The following is a 24,124-nucleotide window of genomic DNA, read 5'->3' on the forward strand; positions in this document are numbered from 1 at the left end:
GTCAGCATTCCCATGTGGCATGAGGTCAACTAGTATGTAAACCAGAACAGCAGTCCTGTGTCTGCAGCCTTCAGAGAAACTGCTGTTTTGACCCTCATGGAGGTATCTTCTAAAAATCTTGGATTTAAAGGAAGTCAGTAATAAGCTAATCCTTAGGCACTGGCAGACTATGAGGCAGGTGTAACCCAGGCTGTCTGGTTTTTGTGCAGAGTGTGATACACAGGGAGAAAGACTGTAACTCCACTCAGTTCACTTCATGCAGAGAACTTCTTGGGCTGTCAGAAAGCCCTGTTGTAAATAGCTGAGGTGAATCTGACAGCAGTTAAAGGTGGCTGAGAAGTGAGTTTGGTGGTCTGGGGTCAGCATCTAGTGGGCACATCAGAAAAACCAGCCCCTGGCAACTCTGGTTGGCAGTCGGAACAGAAAGTCAGGAGGACTGAAAGGAGCATTCAGAGTGATGTGCCTTGTTTCCCCTGGAGGTGGTCCTCAATATCTGGGGTGCTGTGGAGAGAGCTTATGCTACTGGAAATCAAAATTGCTTGGTCTATGGATGAACAGGCTTTCATCTCTCACGAAGCTGATGTGTTTTGCCATGCTGAAATTCACTCAAAAGGAAAGAAAATGAGTGAGAATTTCTGAAATGCAGGCCACAAGTAAGATAATGCTCTTTTAACATAAAAAGAAGTTTCCAGTGTATCATCCTTAATCTGTGTTAACTATAAATCCTTTTATTGCTTTTACTTTGCAGAGTAAATACTCTGTGCAATTATTAGATCTGTGATAACATTGTCAAGAGAAGGTTGGCTTTTTTTCTAACAAATATTAGATTTTGGTGAAAAAGAAATAGTCCAGTTTAACAAAAAGGGAAGAATTTCACTATTTTTTTTTCTCTCATTCAGACTGAGCCTGATTTTAAAGTGCAGTTTTGTAGCATCCAATTCATGTTGTTTGGAAATGAGTTTTGCACAGAAAATGGAACATTTTCAATTCTGAACACGTATAACGTAAATCAAATAGCTGCAAAAATTTCATATACACTCCTTTTGGTGGAAATGAAAATTATTACTCTGATGATTTTCTTTTTTGTGCCTGAAGCTGAGAGGTGTTACGTAGCAATAAGTGGCAGGATCATGCAAGAAGGAAAAACCCAAGTATAAGTTGAGCGTGCGTGTCCTGATGCAAGTGGTGCACAATGCTCATTTGGACAGTTGTTACATTTAGACTGAGTAAATTGGATCCATTAAGTTTTGGATCCATCATTGATGCGGATAACAAGAACACTTAGGAGTTATTGGCTGGGAGAAGCTTTGTCTCTGGATATTTGTCCACTTGGACGTAACCTGATGTTTTTGGATACTGCATCTGGCCAGTTATAAAATGTCAGGGAGTGTTCTAGACATCAAGTGGACAGATGTGAGAGGGTCCTCAGAAGACTGGGTAGAGGAAGTCAAGGATTTGGCGGGAGACTAAAATCATGTTAGCACATGTGTCCTTCAGCCAAGTCTGTGAATATCCACAGAATAAGAAAAACAGTTGGTACCAGCTGTCAGGATCTTCTTGTATAACTATCAGCAATCTTAATTCCAAGTTGTGTCTAAAAGGTGCATGTCCCACAGCCATGCTTTCGTTTCATGGAGTCAGCGACTCCAGGTTAGGTTGTTCCTGCCTGGCTGCTTCTTATTCTCATGCTCGTTTTTGCTGACGTGCACCCACAAAACTGTTCATGCCCCTCTGTTTCAAACCCCATCCTCGAAGGGATCCAGCTTAAAGAAGAGGGGGAAATGATTTTTTGTAGTTTTGGAGTTGGGGGATTGTAGTTGTAGATGATTTTTTTTTAGCTTTGGAGTTTGGAGGCGTGCAGAGTGAAGGAAAAGAAACTCACTGAAAAGTTTAGGGGGAGCTTTCACAAGATCAGCGCCTGTTTCTGTTGCTGTGAAGCCAAATGGAGCACGTCACTGCTTTCAGAAATCCCTGGGCAGTCCTTTGGACGTACCTTTTCTGAAGGCAGAAGCAAGTGCTGCTCAAGTACCACCAAAACCCAAACCGGAACAGGTACTTCAGCAGAGTTCATCACTTTGTCCCTGCAGTGCCTGAGTCAGAGAGTTTTAAAGCTTCATCTTTTCCATCACTAGACCATGTCCTCCAGAATGGTGAACCCCAGATAAACTTCTCATCCTATTTCCACAGTATTCAGTACTTGTCAGAAGGGGACACCACAACAGCCCGTGCTGATGGATTTGATGTATTTGATGAGTTTTGACCCAGGACTGAGTAACTGGGCTCTGTCTTTCTGGAGATGCCAGGGAGTGGAGCAGAGTAGTTCTTCATCTCAGGATCTTCTCCTTCCTCGCTCTTTCTCAGCATGGGCAGGAGGTTTGGGTTGCAGTGACAGCAAGTGGCTGGTGATATTCAGGGGCTGCAAAGGTTGCATCATTAGGGTCTTGCAAGATACTTAGCTGTTCCTGGATTCCCAAGTAATGGGGAAGAGCGTTTTCTTCCCTCACCCACCATTTTTGCCAGCAAAGAGGTTTTGAGAGTTCCTGTCTGTTACAGCCCTTGCCACAGTAATCTGTTCCTCAGTCACCTTTAGATTGGATGATGGAAATTCACTCTGCACAGGGCTCCTTTTGCGTAACGTTCAGAGACTACAGCTAGCCTAAAATGCAGCTGCTTGCTTGCAAAACGGCTTCTCCCAGCAGAGGTGAAACCCACAGTTTTTCCTCCTGCACCTCTACAAGTGTTTCTGGCTGGTTTCTGTTTGGTGCCTTGCTGTTCCACCTGCAAATCCCTGCTCGAGTCTAGATCCTAGCTGGTGTGGAAGCTGACTCTTCCCATGCCCAGTTTCCATACTGGGGAGGTCTGTGAAGGCTTGTGGGGACACAAGAGAGGATACAGCAGCATGTCTTTCTGGTGGCATTTTCTTTCTCCTTGATCTTGTAGAGCCCAGGTTAATTTACTTTCAGAGCATGTTGCAAGCACATTACACAAGACCATGTTTGAAGGGGAATGTACGTCTTTTTTGCTGTCTTGGAAGTTTTCCTGGGTTCTCTTCCTTCGACATTCATGGCTTTACATTTCGACATTCATGGCTTTACATTTTAAGCTCATGTTCTTCATTATAGGAGGTACTCAAAGCTTTCTTAGGAATCCTAACACTTCCTCGTGTAAGGTCTTGTTGCAGCATCTTACAGTTTTGACAAACTATCTCTTGCGCTGAATTTTTCTATCCTGATTGTTTCAGTCTGAAAAAAAATACCTGCCAGAACAGTTCAGCAGTTCCTAAGTGGTTAGAACAAAAAGGATGTTGTTCTTCTCATTGAAAAACTCTTCATGCTTTTCTTTGAAATTTTGCAGATAGTTTTTTATGTCAGAAATGTGCTTTTTGCCACCCAGGTGAAAGCCTTCCCAAATTTGGGTGAGATTATATGCCTTTGGAAAAAAATCATTGTTCCCAAATAACAAAGAACTGTAGCATTTAGTAGTCACATCCTCTCCAAGAGTCTCTCTGCACTGGGTGGAGACAGTCTCTCTTCTCTTTGCTTCTGGTCTCAGCGCATAGTAGTGCTGACAGCTGGCAGTCTCTCTCAACCCCAAATTCAGTACGAATGAAGCTTCTGGATAACTTAGTTGCTAAAATTTTAAGTCTCTAGAGAACTTAGATAGGTAAAAATTTTTCGGTACATTTCCATGTGGCCAAATTTGGAGGATTTTCATTGATGTGGCAGAGATGGCCTTAACAGAAAGTTTGTCTCCTGCAAAATTTGAAGTCCCTGCTCAACCAGAGGTCACCAGAATTTTTCACTTGGTGGAGATAGTGTATTTTTTATTAGCCAGGTCGTTGGAAATGGCAGAAACATTTTGACAGATATTCTCCCTCTGTATTTTGTGTGGAATCAGTGCCCAAGACTAGAAGAGTTCATCCCACATGTTAAAGCTTGAGAGAGATAAGCAACTGAAACCAGGGTCTTACAGAAGGATCCAGCAGTCTTCATAATAGGTAATGGTATAAGCCTCATCTGTAAAATGTATTGTTGGAAAAAATGTACTGGCTAGATTGTATAAGAGTTAGCCCAAGGCTGTGTTAATGAAGAGTAAAGACTATTGTAATATATTTTATGCTGGACTTAATTAAAGTTGAATGAACAACTTCAGCTCTCTCACTTCCCAAATTCTGATGCCTGAAAGCTGTTCCTGCAGTGAAACAATTAATTCGTCTTCACTGTGCGAAGGATTTTGTTTTCAAAGAGGAAGTTAGGGAAGAGGAAGGATCTAGAGCTCTGAGGCTTCAGTAGCATCACATGGTGGAGAAGAGAGTTACATTTCTGCAAGGAAGAGGTTTCTGCCTTCTCGTGCCTGCCTCCTTGTTGGCTACCAAAGCATACATGGAGTGAGGAGAGAGCCCTTCCTGACAGCTGCTCCCAAAGGCAGAGCCTGGCAGGATTTGCTACCCTACTGCAGTAGCAGGGGGTTCGTGTGGGTCCCCTTATGTTCCAGCCAGCCTCCCAGCTCAGTTTGTGAATAAAATCAGCTTTGCTACTTTTCAGCTCAGGAAGCCTGAGGAATGCAGGGATATTTCCTGGATTAGCCAGCGTGGATGCTCCCAGTGTTTGAAACTACTTTTGAGTTACTCAGGAGCAAGGAGGTATGTTAAAACGCCATCAGGGAGTAGATTTTTTCTTTTTAGTGATTGCCTAACATAGAAAGAGCTGATGGGATTTTTTCATTGGCTTTCCAGAAAACTTCACTGTCTGAGCTGAAGCGGCAAAGTTTCAGCTTCAATTGTACAAGCATATGAAAATAGACAATGATGATGGAATCCTGATGCAACTCAACTGCAATGAGGTTTTCTATATTTCTGCTGTTCAGTAATGATAATTTGAGGGTGCTATTTGATAGGAAATAGCCATACCTGGGCAGCATAAACCGAGAGGCTGAAATCAATGGAGTTGTTTTAGATTTACACTGGTGTAACTGAGAGTGGCATTTGGCATGCAATGCTGTTATGTTTTTAATGCATGTTTCATTGAGAGTTAGACCAAAAATACGTTATTAATAAACAGCATTTAACTTAGAACCCTGCTGTTGGGTAAACAAACAATCAGTACACAAATGTTTATTTCAAAAACACAAGGGCTAAGCACTGATGTCAATTATTCTTGTATGAATCCAAAGCAGTGCTCTAGACTTCAGAGGAGACATTGCAAGGCACCATGCCAATAGCATTTTAGCGATAGCAGTTATTTCTGATAAATAGCTGCCCTGGACCATTTGGTAGAGGTCGAATTGCAGTCTGAAGAGAGGGTGACAACTGGGCCACACAAAGTTCAGTTTCATTACTCCCTCCAGCTACCAAAATAAACACCAGGGAGCAACCCTTGGAGAAACTGAGAAGCCCAACAGCATTATAGCTAGTGAAAGTAGCTCTGTATGGTATATCTGAATTACCTTTTCTGATAATTAGTGCTCCAAAGAGTCAATAAGAGCTGGTCCAGCCCAGCCTCATGCAGTGCTGTAGGACGGTGGTTGTATGTTCTGCTCTGTTTTGCTGCAGGAGGGTGGGAACATTTCCTTTATTTCTTGAAGAGGGAAGGAGAGACTGGTGGGCAAAGAGTTAAAAAAAACTTACTTGCAGGAAGTGAACTGCGTTCCCTGTGCATCTGTTGGTGGATTGTTTCAATGGAAAAATAAACAACTCAGGAAGTCAGGAATTTTCATAGCATCCCAGAGCAGCATTCCAGTGTGCGCAGTATCCTGCCTCCAGTACGAGCAGATGCTTTGGAGGAGGCCACAAGCATCCCTGCCTCTGCTGCCTACAGTTACATGATATGAGGAGTAGCCCAATGGCTAACGCACATGCTTGGCCCTCTGAGGACTTGCGACCAGTGTTCTGCTTTGCCATAGGTCTGCGTTGGCCACATCTCTCTCTTCACCTCCAGCCATTAGAAGAGCAACTGTTATCTCAGGGTGTCCACTTGCTGTTCATGTGTCTGGCAGCTGCCCCTCTGGCAGTTCCTGGAGCATCATCATACATCACGTGTGAGTCATGCATGCTCTGACGTGGTCACTGTTTGCATCTCCTTGAGTCTGCTCCTGAGCCTGCCCTTAAGTTCTCTTGTGCCCCAGCTCGCCACAGGGAGGAGAAGTATATTAAGGAGTCTGAAGAGCTCAAGAGACTACTGGAGTGGTATGTAGGTGAGGTCTTACCTGTTCCAAAGCACCTTGGACCAGAATTTTATAGGTTAAAGTCAATGAGAATTAGACACGTAATTACATTTTAAAGATAGCCTGCTTTGAGCAGAGGGTTGAACTAAATGACCTCCGGAGGTCCCTTCCAACCTAAATTTTTCAATGAATCAAAAATTGCTATCTTATATTAAAAATACATTCAGTTTTCATCATCCTTGATAAAAGCTGACAAGGTTAGATCCCAAATTAAGCTGGTTGTAGTTATTTTTGTTATAAACTTTGTAGGATGATAGCAGTCAGAAGGGCTTGCCACATTCACTCTGTGATAAAGAGGGTTATATGCCCACATAATGAGCAGCTTCCTGGAGCTCAGCTGTCAAGGCTGGAGTCAGGACCAAATGAGTGGTTCTCCAGCGTCATCATTAAGGAAAGGATTTTCAGGCAGAGCCAGCATATAGTTTGGTACGTGGATACAAGTCCCTTTTAGAAGTTTGTTCCCAGATGGGAACTGGTGTGTTCTGAGTGGTTTTGAAAATTGAAAGCATATTTAACAGCCTGAGGTAAAAGGAAAAAGGAACCAAGCTTTTCTTAAAGTCGTGTCAAAACAGCTGGCTGTGAGTCCTTGAAAATGTGGAGTCAGGCTGTTTCGAAGGCTGGATCCATAATAAATAGCTTTTAAAATATCTTCATTTAAATTTGCTACATATGCTAGTGCTGGGAATTTTTTCCAGGGTCCAAAAAGTCGCTGCATAAAGATACTTGCAAATTTCTGTACAGAAATGAAGATCAGAAGCACCACATTCAAGAATTCATTTTTTGTTGAGCTGCAGTTTAAAATCATGGAAATCTATCTCAAATAGTTAGCATTTGAACATTGTCCCTAAAGCACATACACCATTTATTCTCTCCTTTGTAGTGTTTAGGGCCTGTGGTTTTGGAACCAAGTAACAGGACTTGCTGTATCTTATCCTGCCTTATTTATTGCAGATCACATTTTGTATGCAAGGAAACAACAGACAAAATAGTCTCCAAAGAAAGGAAGAATGAGATAGTTTCCTAAGTTGTCTTTGCCTGAGTTGGCAGCTGCTCGGGTTCATTCAGCGCTTTGTTCCCCAGTGAGTGCTGTGCGTGTGTAGTAACAATGGGGTGATGCAGTTACACTGGAGGCTAATCACCGAGTTCCGTCAAGTCCATTCATAAATGCAGCGGAGGGTGCCGCGCCACCGGAGCCAGCCAGCACGCAGAGGAAGTGAAGTGAGGCCCCCGAGTAATGAGCTCCACATCACAAACAGCGCTGTCAAGTCGCAGGGGCTGCTGATGGACTGCCATCATCTGGCTGGAGCCTTGCCCCAACCTACACTGCTGCAGATGTGGGACCTGCGTGAGCTGACAGGAGACGCTGCTGATGGCCAGCAGAGATTCCCCTGTACGCACAGTCTACTCTCACAGAGCTCCGTGTAATGCAGGCAGATTACAGCTTTTCTAAAACCCCATTTTTAATAACCGACCTGGATGTATTAGAGCAGGGTAAGAACAGTAAACTCTTTTTTTTATCTGACAATTGCAAAGTATTCCCATACCTGTTAGAGACAATCAGCTTGAAATTGCAAATCACATTAAGCAGGGAGTATAATTGCAAGCAAGGCATCTGCCCCTGGATTGCCCCACCAGTGTTTTGGCTTTACTCTCACTTTTTCCAGTTCTGAAAACATTGTTCTCTCCTGTTGCTATGAGAAATACCCGCACAAGCAACAGGAAACCAACAAACTGGCTGTTTAAGCACACAGTGGAACTGAATCTAAAAAGCATACTGTTGAAAGTGCTGAAAAGACTGAAAAATTGCAGAGAAAAATATGCCATCATTCAGATTCCTTATATCTTACATTACTACAATAATGTAATAATAGTAAGTTAAGAAATTCTGGCATAGATGTAATTTTTTTTTTAAAGTGAGATGTCCCCATTAGTCTTTGGAACAGCAAAGTACTATTTTCTGTACTTGTAGATGGAAAAAGGGAGACAGAAGCTTATCTGTAATTGATGCTATTTGTTACAGTAGCAAAAATAAGACACATTTAGGAGGGAAAATATTTCTGTTTTTAAACTGCATCCATTAGATGTGAGATCACTGAGATACGATAAATGTAGTAAATGGGCATGATATTCCCCCAGCTGCTTTTCAGGCTCTTGTTTTGGAGAATGTCGAAGTGCTTAAGGGCAGTGTTCTGCAAATGAAGGCCCCAGTTTGAGAAAGAGTCTGTGTTTTTGTCAACAGTGAAGCATGTGCTTTGGAGGGGTTTGAACCAGCAGATGAAGCCAGCTACCTTTTGTATTTAGAAGTGCAGGTCACATGTCCCACACTGGATTTGATGAAAATCCCAAATCTTCAGTGCATGACTAATTGCTGCTTTCTTAGATCCAAGCAATGCGTACGTGACAGATGAAGAGTACTGTCACTTCAGGTATCTCTGGCATCCTTTCCGTTTGTCATATCAGGTCTTGCTCCTACAAGAGGTCCTTTTCTGATTTCCGTTTTGCAGTTAGTTTCTATTTAGTTTGAAGAAAGAGGAAGGGATCTTTAGAGCAGTCGTCAGTGGCATTAACGGTTATTTGTGGAGTACCGAAAGTATAGGGAAAGCTGCCTTTTAACAAAAAAAAAGCCGTAAGAATTTTGCTATGTTCTTGGCTTTTGGGATTACAGCACACGGTGAAGCGCACAGAGTTTGGGTCTAGGCTTCTAAATTTTGTCAGGAAATGTAGGAGTATGAAAAAGTACCAGTGGAGTTTCAGCTCAGTGTTTTGGATCATTTGTGTACGTACATTATATATAACAAAAGCCCTAGTGTTGTTCTGCTGGTGGTTGTAAAAGAGAACAGTGTTGTGGTTTGGTTTTTGAAAGTCCTTGAGAAATAAATGACCCACTGGTTTATTTAGTGTGGTTGTCCTCAGATTTGTCATCGTATCAGATTTCATGGCTCTCCCTTGCTGTTGGCCTGACCCCAGTGCAGCTTGGGCTGGGTTAGCGATGGCAGGCATGCCGATCCACACTGGTCGGAGTCCATTCCTCTCTAGAGTTACCTACCTGTGGTCAGAGAACTAGAGATATGTTCTTTCGTGGTAGAATTCAAAATTATAATGTCAGTCTCTGAAATGGCTTCTCATTGGCCTGTTCACAGCTGTTCAATGGATCAATCTTCTGCTGATGCTGGTGTTATTTTGTGGTTGTTGATACAAAACTCCATGATAAAGATAACATCTTGCCCAGAGTTATGCTATCTTTAACTGAATTAAAATGGAATCTTTTTAAAGAGTAGTTTTGCAACTTTTTGTTTCTTCCTTAAATGCTGCCCATAGGAAATGTTCCCTACAAGCTGGCACTCTCAAATGAGTGCAGTTTCAGATGGGCAAAAGCTAGATGGCTGCAAGGTTCAGGTCAGTTTCCATGCACCCAAATGTTTCCCTAAAGGTCATCTGTAATAAAGCAAACAAACAAATGTCAGGAGGCTTGCTGGGGTAAGCTTGCTTATACCTACTCCAAGGCAAGACCAAAACTGAGATGCCAAAGGACATCTAAAAATCATGATACAGAAAGTGCTGTGTCCTAGGGCTTTTTTTTTTTTTCTCCCCTCAATGGTAAAAGAGCCGAGGGGAATTCGGTGTGCAGCGCTCACTCCTGCAAGGCATACCCTGCTGCCTGCCAAAGTGAATGAGTGTCACGGCTCAGAGCGCCTGGGATGGTTATTGGCACAGGCAGCTTGAGGCCAGGCAGAAACGAGGCTTACACAACCAGTGTGGATCCAGGGGTGCATTAGCAATTTGCACCACTGCTTGGCTGTGAAATGGATCCTGTGGTTTGAGTCTCTTCTAGTGTGGCTGTCACCATTGGAATAGATGCAATAAATGGTCCCAGAAGCTCCAGAATAATTCAGAATGGGAAAAGAGAGAAAAGATTTATGATTGAAATGATTTACCTTATTATTACACTCCACTGTTGACATTTGAGAAGAGTTATATTTTTCTTTGTGGAGAATGTGGTGGTATGGCTACTCTCTTGTGGAAGGATCCAATGGAAAGATCATTGTCATCCAAAAGGTACAATCTGTCAGGTTCAGTGGATTTTGGAGCAGGTGCCAAGGAAGGCATGCGTACGGCTAGGTAAAATCTATGGCAGAAACCCAAGTAAGTTACTAGAACAGTTATAAAATATATTTTCATCCCCTGCCCACCCCCTTTTTCTTTTTCTAATTACCACTCTGGTCATGATCTTGCAAGATGGAAAGGATGTGCTCTGTTTGACTCAGTAAATGAGAGAGAACGAAGTGCCCTGCATGATCGGGTTGCACGAGGCACTGTGAGGTAGTTCCACAGCTTAGAGGAGTTGGGTGGAAATCCCACTGATCACCAGTGCATAGTGAGAGCCTCATTGCTGAGTGGGATGCCTCACATAATAATCACCAATGGCAAACATTTTCATAATAGCTTTTTAAACATAAATGTAAAACTGGATGTCTGGCAGGGTGGCATGGGGTGTATGTATTATAGAGGTGTTCAAAAGTTCAAGAAAATGAATTGTGTATGATATTATGCATGATCTTTCGTCATGCTTGTGTTTTCTTTCAAGATTGTCATGCATGAAAATTGATTCCTCAGTTATTGTTGACTTGAATAATTTGATCCTGCCATAGTGTTGGTTATGCCTCCTTCCAGTTATTTTCACTATCTACATTTCCATCACAGCCATGAAGATACTCTTCATCAGATGCAGAAAAGCATTTCTTTTCCTTCAAATGCTTTTTGAATGTACTAGTAAAATTATGCGGGGTGAAAAAGTTTCAGGAAAAAAAAAAGTTAATTGCTTTCTTAGTTCTGCACATGCTGAAGTAAAAACAAAACTATGAAATGGAAAGTACCTGAACTATTTCAATCATTGAAACTACTAGACCGTAAAAAAGAATGAGGAAGTTGATCCATGTGACACACACTTAAAAAACTTTTTTATAAAAACAATACTGACGCTACACCATTCTGAAGGAATCCCAGTGTTTTAAAATCTTGGGCCGTTACTTCAGTACATTATAGTGTTCTTTTAAGGAACATTTGTTGAAAGCAGTGGAATTGCTATTTTTTCTTTGATCTGAATTATAAAGCTTTAATTCTCTCTTGTCAGTAGTATATAGAGCTTGCAAAGTGAAAGCTTGACAAGAAAATACATATACCTGCAGCAAACCTACATGAAACCTTGAGGGGAGAAAAACACTGCATCATAGGAAGACCAGGTTATTGGCTCAAATAGGCTAGTTTTTATTTTGTATTATATGGTTTACTTTGGATTGACAGGAAGTTCCACTGAGGCAAACAAAAGTGGTAGCCCCGTCTATAAAATAAGCCACTTGGTGTGTTGTACTCTGTTGGTTGGGCTGATAATATAATATACTCATTCTTTCCTTTCACCTTTAAGATTACCATCCACTTGGCTTACTTCATATTTCTTGAAGCTAGTTGCAGACTGGGACTGTTTCAAGTGCACTGCAAATCGGGTTTAAGATTTTTAATGCAAGATTAAAAGCCCTTCACTCACATGCCGTATTGGCCAGGTGTAAACCTCCTCTGCCACATCCAATTTATTAAAAAAAAAAATTGTCAGGTTTATTTAGTATCTCATCTGGGATAAAACTTGTTGCTCCAGTGTGCCCACACTGCTCTGACTTGGTGTTGTGTAAAGTGTTACCTGTTGTACCACAGCTAGCGTGATGAGTGAACACCCATCATGCGGTGGGAATACTTTGACAGAAGTACTGTTGTGGGCCTGTGCAGGGGCCCAGATCCAGGATTAATGATTGCAGAGCCACAGCCTCAGGTGGACAATCCTGTAGTATCTCAGTCATCAGTATGGAAGAGTTTGGGCTAGATCTGCTGGTAAGTTCCAGCTCATTTTGCTGCATGACTGAGGTGTACTCATGCGTCTGGCCTGGTTTTTTTTTTATCTTACTAGATTTTGATTGTAGAGCAGGACAACCTTCAAAATAAAGTTTCACCAGTGTAAGTTTCTTCTGGCCGGGCAATTTCAAACTCATGCATAGATGCTTTATAGACAAGACTAATTAAACAGAATGTATTATTCAGATTAATGAAAACCAAGCTCTAGTATGCTAATAGCAACAACTTTTTTGGAAGCTATGACACACTGAATGCAATATGCTGGTCATTTTACTGGATTTTTATTTGTTTTAAGAACTTCAGTGGTACATTATGTTCAAAACGTGAGTGTAGACCAGTGCTAACCCGTGACAAACTCAATACATGAGCCAGTGGCTTGTGGATCCCTGTATAAAACAAAATCCATGCAAACTGTGCTAATTCCAGCCTGGGATGCCTTGCTGGTTTTGTCCACAAAATGAAGTCACTTTAGAGATTTTAGGCTCTTCATAAATTAATTGAAGCGTTATAGTGACTATTGCAAAGTTCTTATAATTACGGTGCAAATGATAGTACGTAAGAGTATCTAGAAACAGACAAAGCTGGCTCGAAATGCTCAGGCCTTATGTTGCGTGTGTCACCACCCCTTCCTTCCCCATGCCTGGGTATAAGGAAATTGCCTCATTAAGCTCTCCAGTCTGTAGCTGCTTGTAAAAAATCTGGCTTATTTTCAGAAGGACATATTATTTTGAGATTTTGCACTATTGTGCTTTAAAAGAATGCTGAATGCCCTTGTATAAAAAGTGCATTAGTCTATTACGATATTCTACAAATTAGTGTCCTGGCTCTTTCCTCCATTTTTGGGTCTGATCCTGCTCAATTTGGCCTTTGATTTAAATGGGAACAGCTTCACAATCTGCTTCAAGGAAAACTGTTACAGCTAGGAAATGAGAGGTCATAGGAAGATGGTGTGTGTGCACACTGCATGGAACTCCCCTCATCCAGGAGCTCCATCTGTGCCAGGTGGGCTGAAGCTCTACTTTCAGAGAAGGCTGGCTCCCAAATTACCCTCAAGGCCAGAACGAACAATCATATGGGCAGCATGCGTCCTCCACCACAGCCAGATCCTGCTCTCCAGAGCACACTGAAGGCCATACCTGCATGTGTTGTCTACAGGCAGCAAAGTGAGTGTGAGGTCCAGAGGCCACTCTTTGAGCAAGCATTGCTATCAGGTGGAGCTGCCCAAAACCAGATCTGATCTGATCAGGTTCAGCAAGCATGTTGCAGAAAGAAAGTGCAGGGAGGGTTGCCTCTTTGAACGGAGCTGCTCTCAAAACATTGATTAGCTCTCACACATTTTTCCAGAATCTATTCAGGAAATCTTAGCAGCCGATTTCCCAAGCAAGAAGCAGTTTCTACAAGCAAGAGGCAGTTTCAGTTATGTACAGAACTGCCTGCCAGCGTAACCGCATCAGCTTCATACCCTCGAAACAAGGCGTTACTATTGCTGTCTCACAAACAGGGGAACACTATTAATAGACCTAGAACCTGCCCAAACTAATAATGTAAAGTTTTCTTTATCTGAGTTTCTGATAACTTCTAGCAGTCATGGACTTGTACTAAGGAAATTGCCCAGCTCCCATCATTAAGCAATCAATTGCAGTATTAGGAAATCACTAAGCCACCAATATTATGAGATCAAGCCCCTGGCTATAAAAAACTTTTACCTGAGTATGTAAAAGTACATATTCTTACCTTAAAATAACTAGATGGAATGTCAGCAGCAGCAGGAAAGTGGAAGCACACAGAAAAGCCCTTCTCCTTACTTTTCATTAAAAGGAAGGAGAAGGAAGAACCCTAGGAGGCGAAACATGCTAGAGTCTTGCTTGTCTGTTCTGCGTCTCAGCACCAGAAAATCCACCGTGTTCGCATTTTAGTGCATTTTTAGAGACATTTGTCTTGTTCACTCACTTCTGAGGCTTCCTGCACAGTTCTGAGTACACTAAATGTTAAAACTTCACTTCTTTCCAAGAGGGAGAGTCCAGTGGACTTCTGGTAGGAATGAAGCACAGCTGTACGGCCCAAGCAGAGATGGACTGCCCCATGTTCTGGCTGCCAGGAAGTCTTGGGAGGTCTAATTTTAGGCATACCCTCCTTGATCAAACTCTATCTGTAATTAAGCAAATCCATAAACCATGTGTTTGGTAACTGTGCATTTTTTTGATTAACCTCCTGCTGACAGAGTTGCCACATGAGGCGTTTTGCAATGCCAAATCCTGGGAAAGCCAGCCCCTCTGGCATGGGATGGAGACAGTGTGCAGTGGGAATCCTTACCAGAATGCAGCCTGGGTCTCGTCCACCCCATAGCTCAGCCCATGTGCTGTGAAGAGCCAGTGTCCACTGTTGCAGGAGGTTTGAGCAGTGCTCAAGAGACTGGCACTTTGCATGCCTACCCGTGCGATAAAGGGCGAACCACTTGGACCAGCATATTCAAATGTGGCCTTCCAGCTGAGTGCTGCTGTTTCTCTTGAATTGTCCTTTCTTTAATATGCCAATAATTCCTGCATCCCTGGGAATTTACTTGGTGTTTTAGGTGCTCCATGGTTCTGAGCCCTACAGCTGTTCACTGTGCTCTGTGAAACAAGGAGCCCACAACCACTCACCTGAATCTGGTGCTCAGTACTCCCAAAGCCATCTTAAACAACCTGTCTGTGTCCCAGCTCTCTAGCTTCAAGATGATGCTTCATTCATATCCTGACCCCACGTCAGTGGTATGACATATGCATACTGCTCTTCCTGTAATCTGGTGTCCGAAAGACAGGTACGTGCATGCGTAGGCTGGCAGAGAGTTCCTGTGCACCCTGGCAGGGACCCCGCTTTGGTCAATCCAGGAACAGAATTGTATCCCTGTGGTTTAGCTACAAACTCTGCTCTCCTCTCTAAAATAGGAGAGAAGGATGACTTGTTTTCTCCAAAGCATAAACCTTCTCGATCATAAGGACTATGAATGAAGTTTAACAAACTTACTGATATCTGTGAGTATTAGTAGTCAGAAATTCGAGACTGGTCTTAAAGACTTCTCCTTCTGTTGTCCAGTGCTAAAAGCAAACTAAGCAGGAGCTAGGAGAAGTGATCTTCCCTCTGGTCATGAGAACGGCACTTCATTTTGGGTTTGGTCTTCTAATACACTGAGGAGGCAACAGCTACCGTAGGTTTGCTTCTGTGGATCTGTCTCATGGGTTCGGTGCTGTGGAAGTTAACCGAACATCTGCAGAATGCAGTTTTCCAAGCCGTGTATCTTGGCTAAACATGGGATCTGTTTTCTTGAAGATATGAAAGAGTATCTGACCTCTACATGTCCCATGCCAAATTCTAATTATGCTTCATCTTATTAAAAAAAAAAAAAAAAGAGAATTTAGTTAAGAATTGCCTGTTTTCCTTAACCTCATTCTTGGAAACAGCAGCATTTTTTTGTTTTTGTTGGTTATATCCTCTTTAATAAAAAAATCAGAAAATCAGTCTGAGGGAGAGGGTAAAGTGTGGAAAAGTTTAGCACCAGTGACTAAAACTTAGGAAAGTTGCTAGCAGCCAGAATCTTTGCATATAATGGAGCTGTACTGGGGTAGATATGGTATGGCCACAAGCTGGTGCTCTTGAACACAGCCACTTTTTCATGGGTAATCCTGCAATCCCTTGCCCTCAGGATGAAAGACAAACCCAGGGAAGGCTTGCTGTGCCCACCGTCTATGTCATATGAACATGACATTGCAGCACGCATTTTCAGCATCACTATGCCTTGTACTGTGCGTCACCATAGTGTTGCTAACCATGATTATTCTTCCAGAGGGAACGTATTCCTGCATTTGATTGCACACATAGCCCAGATACTCAGATGACTTAGATGGCATCTCTTTTTAATTGAACAGTGTTGGCTTTGGCTGGTATCATCCATATTATCATGAATATTTTTGTCTCTACTGCAGCCAGCATCTCATCCAACCCATTTTCCCTGGGTCAGCATGAAAAACCATTCCCCATGTCCTCTCTTTGGCAGACATATCTGGAGAGAAGGGGTGTGATGTTTATTATGTTAAGCTGAACAGTTTCTCTACAAAGAGAGGATATGGCTTTACAGCTAGTGGTTGCTGACCAATAGCCAAGAAAAATGGGTGTTCATGATACACCAGAACGAATTGCATGCATCAAGGATGCAGATGCCATCAGGGGAACAGATAGTCCACATTTGGCATGTTTTCCCAGCCTGGCCAGGATGGCAGATTAAACCTATGTACATGCATATTTCACACTCTCCAAAATAACCTGGCATTGCACAAAGAAGGTGGGTGTTGCTGGTCAGAGCCTGGCTTCCCTGAGTTGTACTCCCAGGACATGTACTGTCCCAGGGCTGGCACTACTGCCAGTGTGACACCCTAGAGCTCAGCACACAACTCTTCTGCAGCTGCCCTGCCTGGATGTGGGAACAGTGACAGCAGCTCGAATTGCCCTGCCAGGTGCTGCAAGATCTGTGGTTAAAACACTCTGTTGTAAAACATACTACCAAAAACTGCGTTTGTCTGCTGCTTGAAATCTTAGGGAGGGCACCCAGTTGTTAATGAGCTCTTACATAGACCAAGGCTTCAGTGAGTTCACAGTATTCATACCTTTTTCAGTATTTTAGGACTCCTCAGGGCTACTTTTGGAAAAAAACGTAACAGTACCACCTGCCTACATAGACAGGATTGTTTCAATTCCCTCTCACAATCCCAGCACATTAGAGAGAATTAGTATTGTGTTTATAATGTCATGGCCTGCATTTTATTTTTAAATTTCTGCTATAGCTAGATGTTTTTCAATCTTTTCTCGTCTCTCTCTTTTTATTAAACACATTATTTGGTCTTCCAGTGTATTACCAAGAATATGGAACATCCTGTAATATTTTAAGGTCTTGTTCTTTGTCACCACATCTGGCTTGTGTGTGGCAAATCCATCCCATTTGCTTGTGTACTTATACTTCATAATTGTTACAGGACTCCTAATGCATAGGGCTTCCAAATTTGTGTTGCTATACTTTGCGTGTGTTTTTCTCCAAGTCCTATAAGGAATAATCTGCAATGTAGTAGTCTCTGAGGTCTGGTTGTGCATTTTTGACTTACATTGTTTTCTGGTAGCTGTCTTTGCTTTAGTATCTTGTGTAAATTATTTCTAATTGTTTACCTAGGGCTGTTTTAACAGCTCAGAATTAAGGTGTGGGAGTTTACCCTATACCTTTACCCATTCTGCTGCTGAAATTTTTTTTCTTTGGAAAGCAGTCAATGAATGGGTTTGTGGCTGTATGTCTGGGACTGTGTGGCAAGTTCCTTCTTCATGGACAAGGACCTGGTTCCTTTTGCAGAGCTCAGTTACAGAGCAGTGTGATTTGGACTGTATTAAATGTTTGATTGCCTTTTTCAGAGTCTGGGTACAGGATTTTCATTTGGGAACTCAGCACAGAGGTGGCTCTTTTTTGCTTCTTCGGAAAAGACTCTTTAAAGAAAAGTGCCAAATTGTGGTCAATGTTCTAAGATGTGTTTGGAAGCAGTACTTTTCAACACTAAGTATTTTTTTTAATTCTGGACCTTTTCTTCTTGTGTGGGCTTTCAAAGATAAACAGACCCTTGTCTTGGGGTGCCAAATACAGGACTGATAAAGCACTTTTTTGTCATAAAGCACTTTTTTGGGGAGCTCAAACCTCTTCCATCACCTGAATGTAGTGAGTTTGCATGATAGTAAAACTGAAGTGTCCCTGTGTGTGTTACCCTGGTATAGCACATGCTGATTACTTCAGGAGAAAAATACAGCTTATTTTTATAGCAAAGACAAATCCAAAACACTTAACGCTGCATAAGAGAACACAAAAATTCCTATACCCTGTCCTGCATTGTACACAAGGCTGCTGAGGAATACTCATGAGTTTCTGCCCGCAAAGACAACACAAATGAGCAAGGAGAGGTAAAATATTAAAATTTGGAGGTTATGAGAAACGTGGAATTTGCATTTTTCAGCCCAAAGGAATTTGTAAACAGTGATTACTTTTGAGAATTCTAGGTCATTTTCTGTCACAGCAGATGCTTCTTGGGAATGTCTGCTTTCCACTTTTTCCAACTTTTACTAGTTCAGTAAGAAAAAAAAATTATCCACTAACATTAATTTGCTTTCTGTTCTCTAGGACTGCCTTAAAGCTTGTCAAGAACAGATTGAGTCGGTGCTAGTAAGGAACCTTAGGCAAGTCCGGCAGCAGCAGCAACAACAAAGCAATCCTTCTAAGACGGTGGATGAACTGGACCAGGCCAGCACTCCTACAGATGTGAGAGATATCAACCTGTGAGGACATCAGCACAGAGTGTCACGCTTGCTCCCCCAGCCCTTTTATTTTTGTTATTTAGAGTGTTTTTTTTTTAATCTACTCCCACACAGAATGTATTTAAAGCTCTTTTAGCTAAAGAAAAAACAAAAACTGAATAATGAAAAAAAACATATTTGGTGCCTGTGATGTTCAACAGAAGGGAATCCCACAATATATTTGGTAATTGCTATTTGATTATGTATCAGTGATATTAAATGCTTATAAAAGCATACAAAGTAGCTAGATAAATGTAAGCCTGCATTTGTGGGAACAAGTATACTTGTCTATGTATTATGACCTAGTGCATACACCCCTTTTTTAGAATTAAGAAAGGAATTGTGTGTGCGATTTTACAGCTTGACTAGATTGCAAAGCAATAGAATAAGGGGTTAGGGCAAAGTGGGAAAAGATCCCTGAAGCAATTGAACCGTTTTGAATGCAAAAGAGATTTGCTGATCTGTCACATCTGTTATTAGTCAGAAGTGTTTGTTGGATCTCTGTATGTTAGTTTTGTTTACTCTTGCTGTCTGTGGTAGCTGCTACCTAAGAAAGAAGATGCTTTATTTTGCCAGCCAGAAGAGCAGGTGTTTTTTTTTTTAATTCCTCTCTCCCCTCTGACTTTTTTTACCTTTCCTTCAGAAATGGTTCCTTCTAAACACAGCAGCATCTTTGGCATGATGGCAGTCCCACTTACCCAGTTGTGGGCCAAGCCAGAGTACCAAATGTTCGTGTTAGATGGGGGAAATGCACCGATTAATTCCGACCAGTCAACCAGTCAGACCATCTCCAGCCTTTGGATTGCAAGATGCAGTGGATCAGCTGTGAAAAGCATTATGTTCATTTACAGTGCCAATGCTTCACGTCAATGTTAACTTTTGGCAGCTCCTTAGCTTGTCGTAAAGACAATTAAATGATGCTCTGTCCATCTTCCTTTTTAACATATCCTCACACTGTTAAAGAAGATGAGATTTGGTTTGATCCCTCCTCTCGCTATCCAGTTTCCCCCAGCCAGCCACCCACCCACACACACACACACACACACACTTTTTCAGCATTTCATTAACTTTATTGGTCCACAGTGAGCGTTATTATAAACCATTTCATTCGAAAAGCACTTTGAAGATTGTTCCTAAGGGATTAAATGAGATGGTTTATGACAATTTTGCCAAGCAAAAAAAAAAGAAAGAAAAAAAAAAGAAAAAGTCACAGAAGCAAAACATATCGCTTTTTATAGTCAAAATCTTCCAGTATCTGGTATACTTCGTTAGTTGTGGTGTTGCTGGAAATACCAACACCTGCTTCAGATGACATTCCTGTCATGACATTCCGGATAAAAGCCTGACGATTTGTATTGTTCAGTGTCACAGAAGGATCTTAATACCACCTGCATGTTTATCTATGGACAATGAAAGAAAATTGCTGGTGCAAAAGACAAAAATGGTAAACATCAAGGTGTGTGACTTGGAATTTTATTACAAAGGTGTATTCAGTGTACTTGAATTTATTTTTCTGCTCCGTCTGTAAAGAAGAGGCATTTAGATGGCAAAGGAGTTGGAGCAATTTTTTTTTTTTTTGCACAATTGTATTAACAGTTTGCAAATATACAGTATGAAGCTGTTGGTTGAAATGTTAATGTTTGCATTTTTTAAGACAAAAATCCAGAAAGAACATGCAACTTTGAAGAATATTTTATGAACGGACTCAGCCGTATTTGGCTAGATGAGGGTTGAAAATAGATTAAGAGTCTAAGTTTTTGTTGGTTTTTTGTTTTGGGGGGGTTTTGGTTTTGGTGTTTTTTTTTTTTTTTTTTGCGCTGCTAAGAAGCTATGATTTGTTTCATTCTTATTCACATTAACAGTACTTAGCTGTATTGTTTCACTGAGTGTGCTGCTATTTTATAAACATTTTTATAATATATTATTTTACTGCTTAAGTTTCAAATCCTGAAGTAGATGGTTAAGTGGAGATATGATGAGTTCTTTGATTTACTGGAAATGCCCTGTACAGTTTTTTTCTAATAGCGTGTTCATGATTTTTTTTATTTTATTTTTTCCTTTTTTCTTTCTTTTTTTTCCCCCTTCCTGATCACATCCTGCAAAGATGGTATATTTACCTCAGGTTTACTGGACAAAACAAAATGGTTCCCATTTTCACAATACCTCACAACGTGACAGTTTTTTCCGCTGGGAGCCTCAATGGAATGGTCAATGCAAAAGGCAACATGGAGCCTGTGGTTTGGTGAACAGAGCATGGTCACTCCGGTTGCATTGGGGAAACATTGTAGAAAGCAGGGGCATTGGCTCCCTTTTGGTCTTAGGTATCCTTTTCATAGTGGAAAAAATACATTAATCCAAGGACCTGTCCAAGAGAAATTTCTGTATACTTAGGCCTTGATCCTGGAAGCACTTGCAACATGATTCTTCACTGCCTCCCCTGCACATGGTGATGTGTACCTTCCCTGGATGCAAAATGCTGCCTCTGGTAGCATTTTACATCCACTTTCACCAGCTGCCAAATGACTGCTCAGCATGCCAGGCAATGGGAACAGCTGCTTTACTCTCTAGGGTCATGCTCATAATGCTTGCTACAGGAAGTAATCCCAGAGGGCTGTGGCCTGCTGGCATTGCCCAGCTGGCCCTGGAGCTGGCCAGGAGACAGGATCCTCTTCCAAAGAGGGGTTGGATGCTCTTCTTCTGGTATTCCCATTTGCTCCAAAAGAGAAGGTAACAGCAGCAGTCACGTATGTGCCATAGCATAGGCTTCTCAGTTCATCAGCGCAGATGTCGCTGAGCAATTCATGGTGGTAGAAACAAGACTGGCCCTTCTTCCCCACCTGTAGTGCGAGGGATGTGGCAGCCCTTGTGCATCCTCATAGTTTTACCTGTTCTGCGATTGTTACGTAGGCCTCAGAGGGGACAGAGAAGTCCTCAGGATTACTTGCAGTAATGAGCATAAACAGTGTTTGCAAAATCAGGCCTTTAGAAATAATTGGCCTAGTCCTACAACCCCCAGTGTGGACTAGAAAATCAGGTCTAGCAGTCCTGTCTCAGTGGCTGGATGCCAAACCTCTTCCTGTCCCCCAAATAGAGACCTAAATAATATTGCTGAGCTGTTTGAACCACAGCTTTTACATGCTTTAATGCTGTGTATGAAACAACATCATCTTATTAGGTTAATATTAAATACTCCTACAGAAATTTGAAAACTGGAGTGCTCTTTCCACAAACTGTTTCAGTGATTGTGGGTAGTTCTGCCAAGGCATTACAGCTTAAGATGTTGCATATCTCCAAAACAGTGATAGAATTGAGCAGATTGCAGTGATTTTTAAAAAAATTGTAATAGTTTTATTCTCAGAGTGATGATTTTTCACCTTGACCATTTGCATTGAGAACATGGAAGATTTAGAAGTTTTGTCTCTCTTGGATGGAAAATAGTTACCTTGTAGAAGTGTCTTGTTAAGCAAGACTTGAACCACATACAATATATATATGAGGTAATATTTTCTGACAGATCAGGTAATTCCTTGACTGTCTTTGTATGCAAGAGATTTTACATTAATATATGTTGTTTTATAGGGAAGCATACCTGAGAAGTTCACAGATTGTGGACTAAATTCTATGCTTGCTCCCTTAAAACATCATTGGTTGTAGTGTTGCTCTACACAGAAAGTGTAAGTACAGTGTGCATCACATTTAAAGGGTCTACATCACTTTATTTGGGCTTGGAGCACTGCAGACAGTGTCTCAACAACACTAAGCAACTATAGCATTGGAATTACAAGGAGCGTATAAATCAGCATGTTTGGTATAGGTGGAAGTAGTATTTATATTGGTGTCTGCTTAAGGCCTGTTATTAAGGTGCAATTCTGAACCACCTAAGTTTAGGAGGTGAAGTTAGACAGGATAAATACTCCCTACAATCAGCTCTGCTGGACTATGACCAAGACAGCCTGCTTTTAATGATAATGAAAAGTATTGTGGGAACTTTAATAATCACAGTAATCAGGACTTCTGGTTCTCATCTCATTTGAAAGACAGCATAGTCAGAGAATTGACACACTTACCATTTTGCCACCCTTGGGTTTATTTGGACTCAGAGGGAAGAATACCACTTGACGAACCATTGTACCGCTTCCTGCAGTATTTTAGTTCTCTGCAGAGGTTTCCTCAAGAAGGCTTCTGTTCTGCAATTTCATCCCTACAGACGAATCTCCGTCCATTCAAGTTCCATAGATTTCACTGGAAGCAGGTGTAAACATGGAGGTCTGCTCTTGTAATTGTGATTACAGGAGTGAGGAATCGGTGCGAAAATTGTGTTGGAAGTCTCAATGCCATTTGCAATCCCAGTACATGGTAGGCAGATATGTGCGCCATCTCAACAGTTCGACACAGGTCACAGTGAGTGTTAACAGTGTTCTCAATTGCAATGACATTTAAAAAATGCTAATGATCTAGTAAAACCAGAAGTGTGCTGTATTTAAGGTATGTAAAACCTAGAACTTAGTTTCACAGTAGCATTCAAAATAAAAATACGGTATGTTAATATAGCACCCATTTTATCTGGCATTTAAAAAAAATTATCGTTTTGCAAATGGTGTGTGAACTTTTTCCCCAAATTATAGAAATTACAAAGCTTCCTACTGATTAATGATAAAAGTACATTTCTGACTATACCTTTGCATGTGCCAAGTGACTGGCACAATTGGTAAAAGCATTTCTTTTGGCTTCCTGTTGACGGTACTTTGATGATCTTCCTCTCCCTCCATCCCATTACTGTAGAGTAGGAGCACCTCATAATCAATTTATTTATATTCCCAACATGCTCTTGAAAGAGAAAAATACTTTTAATCCCATTTTATTGCTGGTGATTTATGCTTGAATAATCGGACAGCTCTTAAGTACTCAGCAAACCACCCGGTCACTGGATTTTTTCCACTATGTTTATTACCATGTTCTCATGTACCTCAGAAATCACTCTCGGTTGCACAGTTTCTGTTCTCAAACTTTTTTTTTTTTTTTTTGCTTTAACGAGTGTGATGCCATATCAAGTCAATGTTATTCTCTCACAATGTGCTCTTTAAGAGGTGTGGATGTTTATATGGTCAGGGGATGCTAGAAAGTGAGTAGACATGATCAGTGTAAACAGAAGTATTTAGGAAGTATGTGAGATTGTTTTTGATGGATAAGACTCTGAAACAGTGTAGTCTCGATTACCTTATAAAAGGTCTTCTCTGTTCAGTGTTCTCATTTTTATTAATAACCTGTTGTTTTGACTAGTTTAAAGATGGTTTTAAGAAAAGTGTTTTGGCGGAATTAGGTATGCTGTATGGACAATAAACTCACCTTGACCTAAATTTGCCTGTCTTGTTTTTATTCATTTGATGTGAAGATCATGCAAAAGGAGATGTTATTCTAAAGCCTCTTATGTAGATAGATCATGTTAGCAGGCATATAAAATGTGAACTGTTTAATGCTGCAGTTGTAGAACAAGTTTTCATTTAAAAGATAGCTCATCGTTGCCTACTGAATAGGCAAATTCTGGCATGTTTCTTTTATGAAATTTAAATGATATTTAGGAAGATGATATTTAAATGATAAATGATATTTAAAAAGAACAAAGTCCTAAAAAAGGAAAGTTGTT

The 24,124-nt window shown here is 41.3% G+C and overlaps 1 protein-coding gene across 1 annotated transcript in view; it reads left to right on the forward strand.

Annotated features, from left to right (window-relative positions):
* CCND2 (cyclin D2) overlaps window positions 1–23,837 on the forward strand; it is a 40,305-nt gene extending 16,468 nt beyond the window's left edge. The window contains exon 5 of the mRNA XM_026106278.2: window positions 18,308–23,837. Within this exon, the coding sequence (XP_025962063.1) occupies window positions 18,308–18,466 (159 nt within the window). The 3' untranslated portion in view covers window positions 18,467–23,837. The remainder of the gene's footprint in view (window positions 1–18,307) is intronic.
* The last annotated feature ends 287 nt before the right edge of the window (window positions 23,838–24,124 follow it).

Source organism: Dromaius novaehollandiae, chromosome 1 (genome assembly GCF_036370855.1).
Source record: "Dromaius novaehollandiae isolate bDroNov1 chromosome 1, bDroNov1.hap1, whole genome shotgun sequence".
NCBI lineage: Eukaryota > Metazoa > Chordata > Aves > Casuariiformes > Dromaiidae > Dromaius > Dromaius novaehollandiae.